The sequence below is a fragment of the Phyllobates terribilis genome, unplaced genomic scaffold, assembly GCF_046119375.1.
Source record: "Phyllobates terribilis strain yellow unplaced genomic scaffold, ASM4611937v1 Scaffold_98__1_contigs__length_5973952, whole genome shotgun sequence".
NCBI classification, from domain to species: Eukaryota; Metazoa; Chordata; class Amphibia; order Anura; family Dendrobatidae; genus Phyllobates; species Phyllobates terribilis.
Window position 1 is genome coordinate 684,241 of NW_027362858.1, and position 16,143 is coordinate 700,383.

General features: G+C 43.3%; 1 protein-coding gene across 1 annotated transcript; it reads right to left on the minus strand.

Moving 5' to 3' along the window:
* Positions 1 to 10,340: 10,340 nt before the first annotated feature.
* Positions 10,341 to 15,885, minus strand: LOC141198595 (uncharacterized). The gene is made up of 4 exons (XM_073663018.1): positions 15,766 to 15,885; positions 15,585 to 15,682; positions 15,294 to 15,384; positions 10,341 to 11,998 (listed from the first exon to the last, which is right to left on the minus strand). The coding sequence occupies exons 1-4, from the start codon at positions 15,848 to 15,850 to the stop codon at positions 10,473 to 10,475; spliced, it is 1,800 nt and encodes a 599-aa protein (XP_073519119.1). The 5' UTR covers positions 15,851 to 15,885; the 3' UTR covers positions 10,341 to 10,472.
* Positions 15,886 to 16,143: the final 258 nt, after the last annotated feature.

Consider the following 16,143-nt stretch of genomic DNA (forward strand, 5'->3'; position numbering starts at 1 on the left):
TATATTACTCTGATGCATTTCTTTCAGAGGCTTGGATACTATCTATTTTTGTAAATACTTTTGGTCTAACAACTTGGGATAATTTATCTGGCATAAAATGGTCCATTTTGGGACGTATTTTGTCCGGACTGTTAGGCTATGTGCCCACGATGCAGAAATGCTCTGGATTTTTCCTGAGCGTTTCTGCATCTCCCTGGCAGAAAAAAATGCATGCGGATTGTACATGTGGATTGTACATGCGGATTTTACATGCGTTTTTCCTGCCAGGGACAAGCGGATGTGAAGCGTTCTTCACATGCATTTCCGCATGCGCATTGAAAAGCGCTTTCCAAGCGATTTTAGCATCACTTGGAAAGTGCTTGACAACTTGGTCACACTATATAAATCCATGCAAACGGCATGGATTTATATACTGTGACCGAAAGAATGGTAAAAAATAAAAAAATAAATCTATACTTACCTTCCGATGGCCCCAGCAGTCTTGCTTCGCTCCGTCCTGGCTGCCGGCAGATAATGGTACACTGAAGGACCTGCCGACGTCAGCGTCGCGTGACCTGTCACATGACTATGACGTCAGTGCAGGTCCTCCAGTCTTTCGCGATCTGCCGGCAAGGGAGGACGAGTGCAGCAGGGGCCGTCAGAAGGTAAATATAACATTTATTTTTTCTTTTATTCTTTTTTTTTTTTTACAGTTTCTATGGTACCCGGGTCTGGATGTGCTTATCTAGTGAAGCTGAATACATGCGTTCTAATGCAAGTCAATGGCGGCGAAAACGCTGCGCTTCCGCAAAATAATTGGTAGTCCAGCGTTTATTTCCGCAATGATAATCCGCAGCGGAAATTTCCGCAGCAAGTGCACAGCACATGCGGATTATCATTGGGGAACATTGCGGGCCTTCTACCATGCGTTTTTTAAGTGGTTCTGCAGCGTTTTTGCCGCTGCAGAAACGCTTAAACGCATCGTGGGCACACAGCCTTAGAGAAAGAAGCATTATTAATGATAGATTAATTATCAGATTCGGACAAAGTAGCTATTCCCTTTATACTCTAAGATTCTGGTTCTTTGCGCTTGTTGTTTGGAGGATTAGTCGCATCCATTTGCATAAAACCAGTTGTATCAAAAGTTGGAAAAGTAAAAATTGGTTGCCTAATGTTGCTGCTAGTTGTATTCTCATTTGCGTCTTTAGCTATTTTTGGATTCTCCGAGATAGTCTTAGATTCTTTAAATTTCTCTCTGATTAGTTGGAATCATTGTTTTGGAAGAATCAGTTTTTTTCTCAGAATTACTTTTATTTTTTCCAGATTTAATTCCTGGAGGACTTATATTTCTGACTATATTATTGGAATTACCTATGACCGATTAGGACGCATATTTCTGAGAGTATTTCTCCCTTTGTGGACGACTCTTGCTCTCATATGTAGGGGGCTTGCTGGTAGATGCAAAATTAGTTTTATCATTAACTATCCATTTTAGGATTTTATAACCTCTGGTTCTTTACCCACTCCAGTCAGGCTGAGTGAGAGCCCGTCAGCTGTAACGGAAGTGGACATGCCTGCTGTTTTTGACAGATCTCAGAGAACAAGCGCATCACATCTTTCTCAATCCACTGTAACATCTCCGCCTGCACCTCACTCACGGTCCAGCAGTTTGTCCGGTTCACCGTACTCTGCTCTCTCTCAGCACTGCAGCCAGCCCTCTGTCCCACAGTTGTGGTCACGTAAAAGATGGTTTCCTCCTACACATGACAAAGCTAAGAGGTTGAACTCTACCATCTCCAAACTGTTGGCCACGGAAATACTGCTTTTCCGCCTGGTAGATACAGACAGTTTCCGAAAGCTGCTGGCCGTCGCACTCCCCCAGTACCAGTTGCCCAGTCGCCATTACTTCTCTAAGAAAGCTGTGCCTGCACTACACCAGCATGCCGCAGACAACATCACCCGTTACTTGACTAAATCTCTGTCTGCCAGGGTGCATTTCACCATAGACACCAGGACGAGTAAGCATAGCCAAGGGCGTTACATCTCGCTGACTGGGCGCTGGGTGACGCTGGTGGCTGTGAGGGCAGACGGGGAAGGGGCTGCTCCGCAAGTCTTGGAATCCCCAAGGCTTGCAGAACAAATCTCTGTATTTCCCACTTCCTCCGCTGCTTCTGCTTCCTCCACTTCCTCTAAGGCCTCCCCCTGCGCACTCAACCTCTGCCTTAATGAGACACACGTTCCAACAGTGCAGAGCGTATCCACACCACCTCTGTACGGCGCAGCCAGGTCTCATTGCAGTCAGGCAGAGATAAAATTAATATGCCTTGGAGATCGCCATCATACAGTTAAGGAGCTGAGTTTGAGCAATGGCTGTCTCCGCTGAACCTTGAGCCAGGGAAGGCCGTGTGCGATAAAGGTGCGAACCTGGTGGCGGCCCTATGCCGAGGCAAGCTCACACACGTGCCTTGCATGCCTCACATCCTCAACCTGGTTTTACACAGATTTCTCCGCTACTATCCTGGCCAGAATGAGCTGCTGCAGAAAGCACGGAAGCTGTGTGCTCACTTACGCCGTTCGCACCCCTCAGGTCATCGACTTGCATCGATACAGAGGTCTTTGTCCATGCCAGTTAACAGGTTGATATACAATGTGCCGACATGGTGAAATTCCACTCTGCACATGTTGCAAAGACTGTGGCAGCAGCAATGAGTCCTGACGCAGTATTTCATGTTGTATAGCGAGAGCCAACAAAGTACGGACGTGGGGCATATCACATTCATGGAGTGGGCACAGATTAAGGACCTGTACACCCTTCTGCACAGTTTTGAAATTGCTACTAAGATGGTTAGCGCTGACGATGCCGTCATCAGCATCACTATTCTGGTCATCTACATGCTGGAGCAGACTTTGAATAGCTTGTGGCAGGAGGTGGTTTTCCCAGAAGAAGAGGAGGATGCAAAAGGTATAACAATGTCTCAAAGATCCAGACTGTCATCACACAGGGGGGTGCCAAGGGTGGATGGATTACTGCTATCGAGGGGGGCTGGTGATACAAGTCAAAATGTTAGTGAAGGTGCAAGAGGCGAGGAAGAAATGGAGGAGGAAGAGGTGATGGGCGAGTAACAGTCAGGAGATGAAGAGGATAATCATCTCCTCTCTGTTGTTCGTGGTTGGCGGGAGGCGACGGAGGAAACAAGCATCAGTGTTACCCAGCCACCAACACAGCATGGCCTTGGACCTCAATGAAGAGCCCAACATATGAGTGCCACTATCTGCAACAGGATCCCCATATAGTTATGATTCAAAATAGTGCTGACTACTGGGTTGTTCAATCCACGCTATAAGTGTAAATTTTGCCAGATGCTTCCCACCCTGGAAATGGACCCATGAATGCTGGATTATCGAAACACACTTTTACACAACCTTAAGAGAGGTTTTCCCCAAGACAGCAGTGAGGCGTACTGTGTGCATCGCACCTGTAGACTTTCAACCTCCGGCATGTCAATTCAGCAATGCCAAAACAATAGCAGCAGCAGTGTAAGTAGCAGTAGCAATTTCTGTGAATCATTTCACACATTTTTTTCACCAGCTCGGGTACCAGCACAACAGAGTCCAAGTCTGACACTTGGTGAACTACTGGAGAGGATGGTGCAGGAGTATCTAGTGCTCAATATCAATACCATTAGGGAGGGTTTGGACCCTTTTACATTTTGGTCTTCAAAAATGGATGAGTGGCCTGAGCTCGCCTGTCACGCCTTGGAGGTTTTATTATGCCCAACAGCCAGAGTTCTCTCAGAACGTGTCTTCAGAGCTGCTGGTGGTGTCCTGACGGATAAGCGCAGCCAGCTGTCCCATGAAAGTGTAGACCGCCTAACTTTCATCAAGATGAACAAGTCATGGATCTCCAAGGACTTTTGCACCCCAATCACAGACTGTATAGAGTAGGCGATGTTCTAGTTTTTAGTGTGCTGCATTGATCTCGTGTAATTGCAGTCTGTGATATCTTTAGCATGGCTTCTGTGCCTGCTGTTGCTGCTGCAGATGTTAACACTAATTTTTGGAAATGTGAACACTCCTGGTTGGGTCTCCATCTGCTGGGTTGGCTGTAGTGGAAGAGGTGTCGGTCCCCATTATACTATTTCCACTCTACTGAAATTGATGCCACTTTGGTGGTGTCAGCCCCTAATTTAGGGAAATGTAAACACTCCAGATTGGGTCTCCATCTGCTGGGTTGGCTGTAGTGAAAGAGTTGTCGGTCCTATTTATACTATTTCTACTCTGGTGAAATTGATGCAACTTTGGTGGTGTCAGCCCATAATTTTTGGAAATGTGGAGGCTCCTGGTTGGGTCTCCAATCTGCTGTGTTGGCTGTAGTGGAAGAGGTGTCAGTCCCCATTATACTATTTCTACTCTAGTGAAATTGATGCCACTTTGGTGGCGTCTGCCACTCATTTTTTTAAATTTGAAGACGCCTGATTGTGTCTCCATCTGCTGGTTGGCTGTAATGGAAGAGATGTCGGTCCCAATTTTACTATTTCAACTTTACTGAAATTGATGCCACTTTGGTGGTGTCAGCCCCTAATTTAGGGAAATGTGAACAGTCCTGATTGGGTCTCCATCTGCTGGGTTGGCTGTAGTGGAAGAGGTGTCGGTCCCCATTATACTATTTCTACTCTACTGAAATTGATGCCACTTCGGTGGTGTCAGGCCTGAATTTAGGGAAATGTGAACACTCCTGGTTGGGTCTCCATCTGCTGGGTTGGCTGTAGTGGGAGAGATGTCGCTCCCCATTATATTTGTAACCTGGTGAAATTGATGCCACTTTGGTGGTGTCAGCCTCTAATTTAGGGAAATGTGAACACTCCTGATTGGGTCTCCATCTGCTGTGCTGGCTGCAGTGAAAGAGGTGTCGATCCTAATTATACCATTTCTACTCTGGTGAAATTGATGCCACTTTGGTGGTGTCAGCCTCTAATTTAGGGAAATGTGAACACTCCTGATTGGGTCTCCATCTGCTGGGTTGGCTGTAGGTCCCCATTATACTAGTTCTACTCTACTGAAATTGATGCCACTTTGGTGGTGTCAGGCCTTTATTTTTGGAAATGTGGAGACTCCTGGTTGGGTCTCCATCTGCTGTGTTGGCTGTAGTGGAAGAGGTGTCGGTCCTCGTTATACTATTTCTACTCTTCTGCAATTGATGCCACTTTGGTGGTGTCAGCCCCTAATTTAGGGAAATGTGAACACTCCTTATTGGGTCTCCATCTGCTGGGTTGGCTGTAGGTCCCCATTATACTAGTTCTGCTCTACTGAAATTGATGCCACTTTGGTGGTGTCAGGCCCTAATTTTTTTAATTTGAAGACTCCTGATTGGGTCTCCATCTGCTGGGTTGGCTGAAGTGTAAGAGGTGTCGGTCCTAATTATAACATTTTTACTCTGGTGAAATTGATGCCACTTTGGTGGTGTCAGCCTTTAATTTTTGGAAATGGGGAAACTTCTGCTTGGGTCTCCTTCATGTGTGTTGCCTTTCGCAGTAGGCCTTCCAGACCGGCAGGCTTCCACTTATTTTCAGTCAACTGCCTTCCTTAAATTTTTGTACCAATACTAATCTATGAAATTCATATTTCTGCCATCTGAGTGTGGCTGAGCATAAAAGCAGGTTGAGCTGTTGCATGTGTTATCAGGGCTCTCAGCACAGCAGGCCTACACCGATTCCTCACCCACCTTGTCTGAATTTGAAGTTCAATTTAAAGCTGTAAATGCTGGCCCAGACCCTGATACCTCATGCATGGCCCATGACTGATTGCTGCTGTGTCATTATAAAATTTGCACTGTGGGTCAATTGAGGCCACTTTCCTGGTGTCTGCGCCTAATTTGATCTGTTTTGGCAGCTTTTGGGCCCGTCTGAAAGTGTTGTGTATGCGTTTGGTTTTGCCTCCCCTTGAATCCAATGGTGTTCAGCTATGTTCGGCGAATATTAGATGAATAAATCGGTGAATATTGCAAAATCGGTGATCGTAACCGGAACCGAATATTGAAGTATTCGCTCATCTTTAATGGAGAGTAGTCATCATGGTGGAGACAGGGGAATGTTGATTGTAGGGAGCTTGGCACATATGGCAGACTTTATGTACCTCGGCCTTTACCGTGACCCTCGTGTTACATTCATCCATTCATCTTGGCCAAAAGAGAGAACTGGGTGTTCACCCTGATAGACAAATGGTACAAGGAGAACCTTGCATTTCTCCTTCCTGAGGTGGAGAGGCCTACTAAAATGGTGCTTTATCAGAAGGCCATTGTGGAAAATATGTTGAAAAAATTCCCATCAGACAATGCTAGTAGCAGGGGGCAAGCTTCCTTGCCCAACCAAGGAGGAAAAGCAAGGGACACACACACACACACACACACACACACACCAGGTACAGATGATGCAGGGGTACACTGTCAAAGGCCTGGGCCAATTTCATGACACCCTACCAGTGTCCATGCCCTGATGACCGGGTATTTATGACAAGGAGGGAAAGGTTTTTAAAGATGATCAAGCAGTACCTGGCTGACAGGCTCACTCTGATAAAAATGAACAAAGCCTGGATTAGCCCTGACTTTTCCACACCACCAGATGACAGCAGCGCATAAAGCATTTTTAATCTTCAATATTTGAATGAGGCCTGCCAGTTGTTGCCTTCTAGAGTCAATGAATGACCCTGCTTATAGTTTTTTCCTTTCTTTGCACTTTATGAGTGTAGAAGTGCCACTACACTTTGTTCACAATATTTGAATGAGGCACTACAATTGGTGCCTTCAAGGGTGTATGGATGACCCTGCTTGTAATTTTGGGCAGGATTTGCACTTAGGGCATAGCCTTTATGAGTCTAGGAGTACCGCGACATCACAATTTGAACAGAATGTGTATGAGGCCCTCCTTTATAATATAATAATTTTATTTCTATAGCGCCAACATACAGTACAGACCAAAAGTTTAAAGATTTTTCTGTATTTTCATGACTGTGAAAATTGTACATTCACACTGAAAGCATCAAAACTATGAATTAACACATGTGGAATTATATACTTAACAAAAAAGTGTGAAACAACTGAAAATATGTCTTATATTCTAGGTTCTTCAAAGTAGCCACCTTTTGCTTTGATGACTGCTTTGCACACTCTTGGCATTCTCTTGATGAGCTTCAAGAGGTAGTCACCGGAAATGGTCTTCCAGCAATCTTGAAGAAGTTCCCAGAGATGCTTAGCACTTGTTGGCCCTTTTGCCTTCACTCTGCGGTCCAGCTCACCCCAAACCATATCGATTGGGTTCAGGTCTGGTGACTCTGGAGGCCAGGTCATCTGACGTAGCACCCCATCACTCTCCCTCTTGGTCAAATATCCCTTACACAGCCTGGAGGTGTGTTTGGGGTCATTGTCCTGTTGAAAAATAAATGATGGTCCAACCAAACGCAAACTGGATGGAATAGCATGCCGCTGCAAGATGCTGTGGTAGCCATGCTGGTTCAGTATACCTTCAATTTTGAATAAATCCCCAACAGTGTCACCAGCAAAGCACCCCCACACCATCACACCTCCTCCATGCTTCACGGTGGGAAACAGGCATCTAGAGTCCATCCGTTCACCTTTTCTGCGTCGCAAAAAGACACCGTGGTTGGAACCAAAGATCTCAAATTTGGACTTATCAGACCAAAGCACAGATTTCTACTGGTCTAATGTCCATTCCTTCTGTTCTTTAGCCCAAACAAGTCTCTTCTGCTTGTTGCCTGTTCTTAGCAGTGGTTTCCTAGCAGCTATTTTTACCATGAAGGATTGCTGCACAAAGTCTCCTCTTAACAGTTGTTGAAGAGATGTGTCTGCTGCTAGAACTCTGTGTGGCATTGACCTGGTCTCTAATCTGAGCTGCTGTTAACCTGAGATTTCTGAGGCTGGTGATTCGGATAAACTTATCCTCAGAAGCAGAGGTGACTCTTGGTCTTCCTTTCCTGGGGCGGTCCTCATGTGAGCCAGTTTCTTTGTAGCGCTTGATGGTTTTTGCAACTGCACTTGGGGACACTTTCCAAGTTTTCCCAATTTTTCGCACTGACTGACCTTCATTTCTTAAAGTAATGATGGCCACTCGTTTTTCTTTACTTATAATTTGTATTATGGCAAGAAAAAAGCAGCTAACAGTCTATTCAGAAGGACTTTCAGCTGTGTATCCACCAGACTTCTGCACAACACAACTGATGGTCCCAACCCCATTTATAAGGCAAGAAATCCCACTTATTAAACCTGACAGGGCACACCTGTGAAGTGAAAACCATTTCCGGTGACTACCTCTTGAAGCTCATCAATAGAATGCCAAGAGTGTGCAAAGCAGTCATCAAAGCAAAAGGTGGCTACTTTTGAAGAACCTAGAATATAAGACATATTTTCAGTTGTTTCACACTTTTTTGTTAAGTATATAATTCCACATGTGTTAATTCATAGTTTTAATGCCTTCAGTGTGAATGTACAATTTTCATAGTCATGAAAATACAGAAAAATCTTTAAATGAGAAGGTATGTCCAAACTTTTGGTCTGTACTGTATTTTGCAGCACTTTTAATTGTAGAGGAAAATTGTACAGACAATAAAAGACATTACAGAATAACAATCACATAAATCTACAGATGTCAAGAGGAGTGATGGACCTGCTCGCAAGCTTACTATCTATGAGGAGATAGGGGAGACACGAAAGGTGGACGGTAACAATTGTTTGTATTGTAACTCTTTCGGCTAAAATTTCCCATAGACGAGCAACCAAGAATTAGGAATTGCTCAGTGAGTAACAAGCATCCGAGTATTTCAGTGCTTACTCCTCCCTAAAGAGCTTTCAAGTATCTCATTGATAAATTTCCAAAGTTGAGCGAAGAAAGGATAAAGGAAAGAGTCTTAATTGATTCATATGCTTCTCCAAGATAATGAGTTTCTCTGTTGCGGAGAAAGGAAAAGGCTGCATGGGTAGCATTTGCATTAGTGGTAACTAATTTTTTGGGAAACTCAAAAGCAGATAACTATGAAGCGTTGGTGGAAAGTCTCCTCAAAACCTATAAGGATCTGGGTTGTAACATGTCCTTTAAAGATTAATTTCTTACATTCGCTTCTAGACTTTTTTCCATCAAACTGTGGAGCAGTGAGGGACGAGAATGGTTAGAGATTTCACCCAGATATTGCAGCTATAGAGAAAAGATATCAAGGAAAATGGAATCCATCAATGCTTGCAGATTAGAGTTGGACAATTGTAAGAGTTGATCGGATGCAGAAGTACAAGAGACAAACAAAAGAGTTGTCACTGAATGAGGAGCAAATTTTGTAATGCAATTTCTGTAACTGTTTATAATTTACAATAGTGTTTACACAGATTTTAGTTACTTGAATTGTTGCCAAGTTTCCTCTAAATAAATATCAGAAAAATGGCATAACAAAATATTCTGCATCTTTATATTTGCAAAAGTAATTATGTTTCAAAGTCCTGAAACTTTTATGCATTAATTATATGTAGCAGTACAAGGAAAACTCTCGGATATCATAGAAACAAGAGACAACTAAAAAAATTCATTGTCAGATTTGAATTCACGAGGTCAAAATCATTAAGAAATGGCTCATTTCATAAATGAACCTGACAACTTTTGAAAATATGTAAAAAACAGTGTTACATCTGAAAGATCCTTGAGCTAGTCAGGTGGAAGGTCCTTAAGCTACTCACTCAGGATGTGCAGGTCCCGGTACCTTCCTCTCCTGCTCTACACCAATCGGTTAGAGAAGTGTGGTGCTGGAGGAGAGAGAGAGCAGTTCTCTCAGTGATCAGGAAGGACACTGCCTGATTTTTTCCTCTGTCACTGGAAGCTGCCTCCAGTCTATAAGACGCACTCATTTGTTAGCAAGATGTTTTTCTTGCTAATAGTGTGTCTTATAGTCCACAAATTATGGTAAGTTCTGAAGTAATTCCCTTTCTCATTTAATTATATGACTGTCTGGTATATGTTTTTGTACAATTTGTCAATAACATACCCCAATCAACGCTGTTGTCACAGTCCCCACCTCCAGACAAATCGAACATCACAAAGGAGCCAGAGAGAAGCCACAACCAAAGGCTTCCTGTTGATGTTCAATACGTCCGAAGGCGGGGACAGTGAAACCGGCACTGATTTTGCACAGGGCTCAAGTGATGTAACAACCTCATGTGAGCTCCGGGAACGTGAGTCCCGACATCGCTGGAACGGCGCTGGCACGGGATCTAAGTATGAGTGTTTTCATTTCAATGAGGCCAAACATGGTGCAATTTTCAGTTAAAACATTTCCAAAATTCCGAATATGAAAAAGGCTTCTCCAGTGTATGGGTTCTCTGATGTTTATTAAGAGTTGATTTCCAAGTAAAACATTTCCCACATTAAGAACATAAAAAAGGCTTCTCCCCTGTGTGACTGCTCTGGTGACTAAGAGATTATTCCTTCACACAACATACCTCATTATGAACAGGAAAAAGGCTTCTCCCCTGTGTGAGTTCTCTGGTGCCTAACTAAATTTGATTTATCTACAAAACATTTCCCACATTCTGAACATGAAAAAGGCTTCTCCCCTGTGTGAGTTCTTTGATGTTTATTGAGAGTTAATTTCAGGGTAAAACATTTTCCACATACTGAACAGGAAAAAGGCTTCTCCCCTGTGTGGGTTCTTTGGTGCTTATTAAAGCTTGATTTGTGGTTAAAATATTTTCCGCATTCTGAGCAGAAAAAAGGCTTCTCCCCTGTGTGAGTTCTCTGGTGGCTAACTAGATTTGTTTTCCGGGTAAAACATTTTCCACATTCTGAACATGAAAATGGCTTCTCCCCTGTGTGAGTTCTCTGATGCATAACAAAATCTGATTTCTGGTTAAAAAATTTCCCACATTCTGCACATGAAAATGACTTATACCCTGTGTGATTTCTTTGGTGGATAACAAGCTGTGCTTTCCGGTTAAAACATTTCCCACATTCTGAACATGAAAAAGGCTTCTCCCCTGTGTGAGTTCTTTGGTGACTAAAAAGAGATGATTTCTTCACAAAACATTTCCCGCATTCTGAACATGAAAAAGGCTTTTCCCCTGTGTGAGTTCTTTGATGTTTATTGAGAGTTAATTTCAGGGTAAAACATTTTCCACATTCTGAACAGGAAAAAGGCCTCTCCCCTTTGTGAATTCTCTGGTGCCCAACTAAATTTGATTTATCTACAAAACATTTCCCACATTCTGAACATGAAAAAGGCCTCTCCCCTGTGTGAGTTCTCTGGTGGCTAACAAGATGTGCCTTCCGGTTAAAACATTTCCCACATTCTGAACATAAAAAAGGCTTCTCCCCTGTGTGAGTTCTTTGGTGACTAACAAGAGCTGATTTATGGCTAAAACATTTCCCACATTCTGAACATGAAAATGACTTATCCCCTGTGTGATTTCTTTGGTGGATAACAAGATGTGCTTTCCGGTTAAAACATTTCCCACATTCTGAACATGAAAAAGGCTTCTCCCCTGTGTGAGTTCTTTGGTGACTAAGAAGAGATGATTTCTTCACAAAACATTTCCCACATTCTGAACATGAAAATGGCTTCTTCCCTGTGTGAATTCTCTGGTGGCTAACAAGATCTGTTTTCTGGTTAAAACATTCCCCACATTTGGAACAAGAAAATCTATTCTCTGCTGGGTAAAGGTTTTGATATTTAAGAAAAGACTTTTCGAAGGGAAAACTATTTCCATATTCTGAAAGTGAAAATGGCTTCATTGCTTTAGGAGCAATTTGTTTTTTAATGCTTATTTTGTGACTTTGATTTTCCTTAGTAGTTGGTAATGAATCAGAAGACAGGACCTGTTTCAAAGGATCAGATGACAGATCTTTGCTGTGAAGGGATGATTGTACATTTGGAGTAATGGCATTCACTTCATTTGTATCCTGTGGGATCTCAAGATCATTTGATGTAAAAATTGAAGATGTCAGCTGTCCCTCTGATCTTCTGGTACAGTCATCTGCCAAGAATAAAACCAATTATTATTTATGAATAAAAATATCCTTGAATATTATATTTTTGAAAATTTCTACTTAACGTCTGTGAAATGGCAAGTTATGTCAAATATTGAATTATTCACCAAGACAATGACAGTTCACAGTCTAATAGAAAACCTCATAGGATGAACCAGTGGAGTATGATGTGTAAAACTGTTTGTTCATTCTGTCTCCCAAATATGGAATAAAAAGCCACCAAACAATGTTATGTAGGTGAAAATAATACCAATAAAAACTTCTACTCATCTCACAAAAAAACAAGTCCCCACTCAGGTCCATCATCTGTCAATGGAAAACCAGAGGTTTCCCCATTATTAGTGGCTCAAAGGCTCTTGAAAAGCAACATGGCTTCCATAAACCAATCCAGCAATATCCACTCTCCCAAAGTCAAATCTCCCCCTCACTTCTGAGCCTTGCAGTGCGCCCAAACCACATTTAGCCTCCATGTATTTGGCATTACTATAGTGAGAAGAACCCACTTAATTTACGGTGTGTGTCTCCTGGAGCACAATCTGGGCATAATGTGATGGGTATTAAAGTAGTATATTTGTAATTTTCACTCTCCATCATCCACTGCGTGCTAATTTCCGGAAAGCGACTGTGGAGTCAAAATAGTCACTACTCCTATAGATTATTTCACTGAGGGTTATAATTTCCAAAATGAGTCACTTTATGGGGATTTCTACTGCTCTGGATTTCTGCCATTTTGTCATATTAGAGCTTCTGCAAATGGTTTGTCCCATCTCATCTGGATTTGCTCTTGGGACATCTGCTTCTGTCACCAGGAGCCGCCTTATTCATCCTGCAGGCGGCGCTGGTGATGGAGGAGACGTCAGAACCAGAAGTTGTAGGTGGCGCAGGCTCTGACCAACCAGGAAGATTAGGGTGCCTGGGACCTGTAGTACCATCCAGTCTGCCAGTATGGGTGTGTGTGCTGTCCAGCTGGAGTAATCTGCTCCCTGCTTCAGCCAACTGGAAAGCACCGCACCCTACTAAAGCTGGAAGCATATTGCTGGCAGCTGCCAGATACAGCCTTGTTCTCCTCTGGGTCAGTCCTCTGTGCTCAGCTCCCGGCTTGTGTATTTGTTTCCTGTTGTGATCCCGGCCCGTTTACTGACTACTCTTGTGTCTTCTGATTTTGTATTTTCTCTGCTCTCCTGGTTCTGACCCGGCTACCTGATTATTCTTCTTCCCATCTTACACCACAGAACAGCCTGTAAATTTAGATTCTGACATTTTGGAAAGGCAATGGAGACCTTATTTTTAAAGACTACCAGGGAATTGCAGACTCACATAAGTGAGGCAGGCCAATCCCACCACAAATCATACAAATAGAATAAAGAAAACACGTTACATCCCCAAATATCAACATATGTATGAGGGAAGAGCTCCAACACTAAATCAGAGTTGCACTCGTTTATGGTGGATCATTGGAGCTACTATGAGTCCTGACCAGGAGAGTAGAGAAAGTATTAATGCCCCCATTTCAGGAGAGATTGTGCAGTAATCTGAATTCTTTAGGATTGAAAACATAATGGAATTTATGACGTGGCGTGAATCCATGAAACCAGGGCTGGAGCCAACACATCTCCTGCAGGCGTGAATAAATGTATATTACAGCCATCAACCACGCACAGCTTAGACATACAGTGGGGGAAATAAGTATTTGATCCCTTGCTGTTTTTGTAAGTGTGCCCACTGACAAAGACATGAACAGTCTATAATTTTAAGGGTAGGTTAATTTTAACATTGAGAGATAGAATATCCACCCCCCCCCCCCCCCCCAAAAAAAAAAAAAAAACAAGAAAATCACATTGTATAAATTAGATAATTTTTTTTTGGCATTTTGCAGTGAGAAATAAGTATTTGATCCCCTACAAACCATTATGAGTTCTGGCTCCTACAGACCAGTTAGATGCTCCTAATCAACTCGTTATCTGCATTAAAGACAGCAGCCGTACATAGTCACCTGTTTAAAAAGACTCCTGTCTACAGACTCAATTAATCAGTCAGACTCTAACCTCTACAACATGGGCAAGACCAAAGAGCTTTCTAAGGATGTCAGGGACTAGATCAAAGACCTGCACAAAGCTGGAAAGGGCTACAAAACCATAAGTAAGACGCTGGGCGAGAAGGAGACAACTGTTGGTGCAATAGTAAGAAAATGGAAGAAATACAAAATGACTGTCAATCAACATCGATCTGGGGCACCATGCAAAATCTCGCCTCGTGGGGTACCTTTGATCATGAGGAAGGTGAGAGATCAGCCTAAAACTACACAGGGGGAACTTGTTAATGATCTCAAGTCAGCTGGGACCACAGTCACCAAGAAAACCATTGGTAACACATTATGCCTTAAAGGTTTAAAATCCTGCCGCGCCCGCAAGGTCCCCCTGCTCAAGAAGGCACATGTGCAGGCCCATCTGAAGTTTGCCAATCAACACCTGGATGATTCTGTGGGTTATTGGGAGAAGGTGCTGTGGTCAGATGAGACAAAAATTGAGCTCTTACAAATTAACTCAACTCGCCGTGTTTGGAGGAAGAAGGATGAGTACAACTCTAAGAACATCGTCCCAACTGTGAAGCATGCTGGGGGAAACCTTATACTTCGTGGGTGCTTTTCTGCAAAGGGGACATGACGACTGCACCGTGCTGAAGGGAAGATGGATATGGTCATGTATTGCGAGATTTTGACCAAAAACCTCCTTCCCTCAGTAAGAGCAATGAAGATGGGTCGTGGCTGAGTCTTCCAGCAAGGCAATGACCCAAAACGTACAACCAAGGCAACAAGAGAGTGGCTCATATGGGACCATATGAGCACATTCAGCAGCACAGAAGGGACAGAAGGTAGACCAGCCAATAAGATATCAGGGTTCTAGGAAGCCAACAGCATCATTACCCTCCGATTTCTCTTACTGGCCCATCACATTATTTTTCTTCAACTGATTTTCTAACTTGTCAGCACATTCTACAAACGCTGTCATTTAGCTTTGTAGTTTACAGATCTGGGAACGTACCGGTCAGTGTCTTCTAATCCCAGGGGGTAGGTGGATCTCCCAGGTTGTAAGTTCTATAGAAAAGGGCTTTCAATGCTCAAAGCCATTGCAACAGTTTTCGGTGTAGGTCAATTTTGTGGTCTTGTGGCAAAATAGTCATCACATAATTGTTATACGGCTGGACTACACCACCGATAAAGCAGCCACAGCCAGTGACTGAGAAGAATCTGTGACTACTCTGCATTTAGTGGTTACTACTCACCTGGATAGTCATATGTAGGAGTCTCCTCTGTACACCGCTCATCATCCCTCACATATGTCTCTGTAGTATTAATATGGGTCAGATCTTCACTCTGAAAACAAATATTGTAAAAGTCACAAGACAGATGGAGAAGTCCCATCTATGATCAGCTCTAATCCTGCCATCTCCATCGTTCTCATTACACAAGTATAAAACATATAATACTGGTGGATAAAACAAGACTGAACACAAGACCTTCACAGTCGTCTACACATCATAGGGGAGATCTCATGACACCTTCTCTCCATCTACCTGATGATCCTGAGGAACATTGGGATCTTCTTGTTTACAGTCCTGTGGAGGAAGAGGACGGGGACATCTCTCTGGTGTTGTCCTCTTACCGGATAGATCTGCAGGAAACACATACAGGGACTGAATTCATTCTTTACATACAGATATTTATAGGCTGTGTGTATTTAGTCCTGTCTATTACCTGGTGATGTGAGGGGCTGGGGAACCTCCATCATGACGTCCTTGTACAGATCTTTGTGACCTTCTAAATACTCCCACTCCTTCATGGACAAATAGACAGCGACATCCTGACACCTTATAGGAACCTGACACATACAATGATACTGTCATCCCCCCTATCCCATCATAGCATTAATGTATAATGTCCCAGCATTCCCAGCAGTGTCACCTCTCCAGTCAGCAGCTCAATCATCTTGTAGGCGAGTTCTAGGATCTTCTGGTCATTGATGTAGTCATGTATCAGGGGGTGAGGTGGAGGCCCTGTGATTGGGCTCAGGGGTCTTCCCCATCCCTCAGACACAGGGGCCTGACAGCGCTCACTAGAGGTCTTCTTCACTAC

Coding starts and splice junctions, on each gene's coding strand:
- LOC141198595 (XM_073663018.1), bottom strand. CDS start 15,850: ATGAAGGAGTGGGAGTATTTAGAAGGTCACAAAGATCTGTACAAGGAC. Junction 15,683..15,765: donor CCAGCCCCTCACATCACCAG/GTAATAGACAGG, acceptor TGTTTCCTGCAG/ATCTATCCGGTAAGAGGACA. Junction 15,385..15,584: donor ATGTTCCTCAGGATCATCAG/GTAGATGGAGAG, acceptor ATTTGTTTTCAG/AGTGAAGATCTGACCCATAT.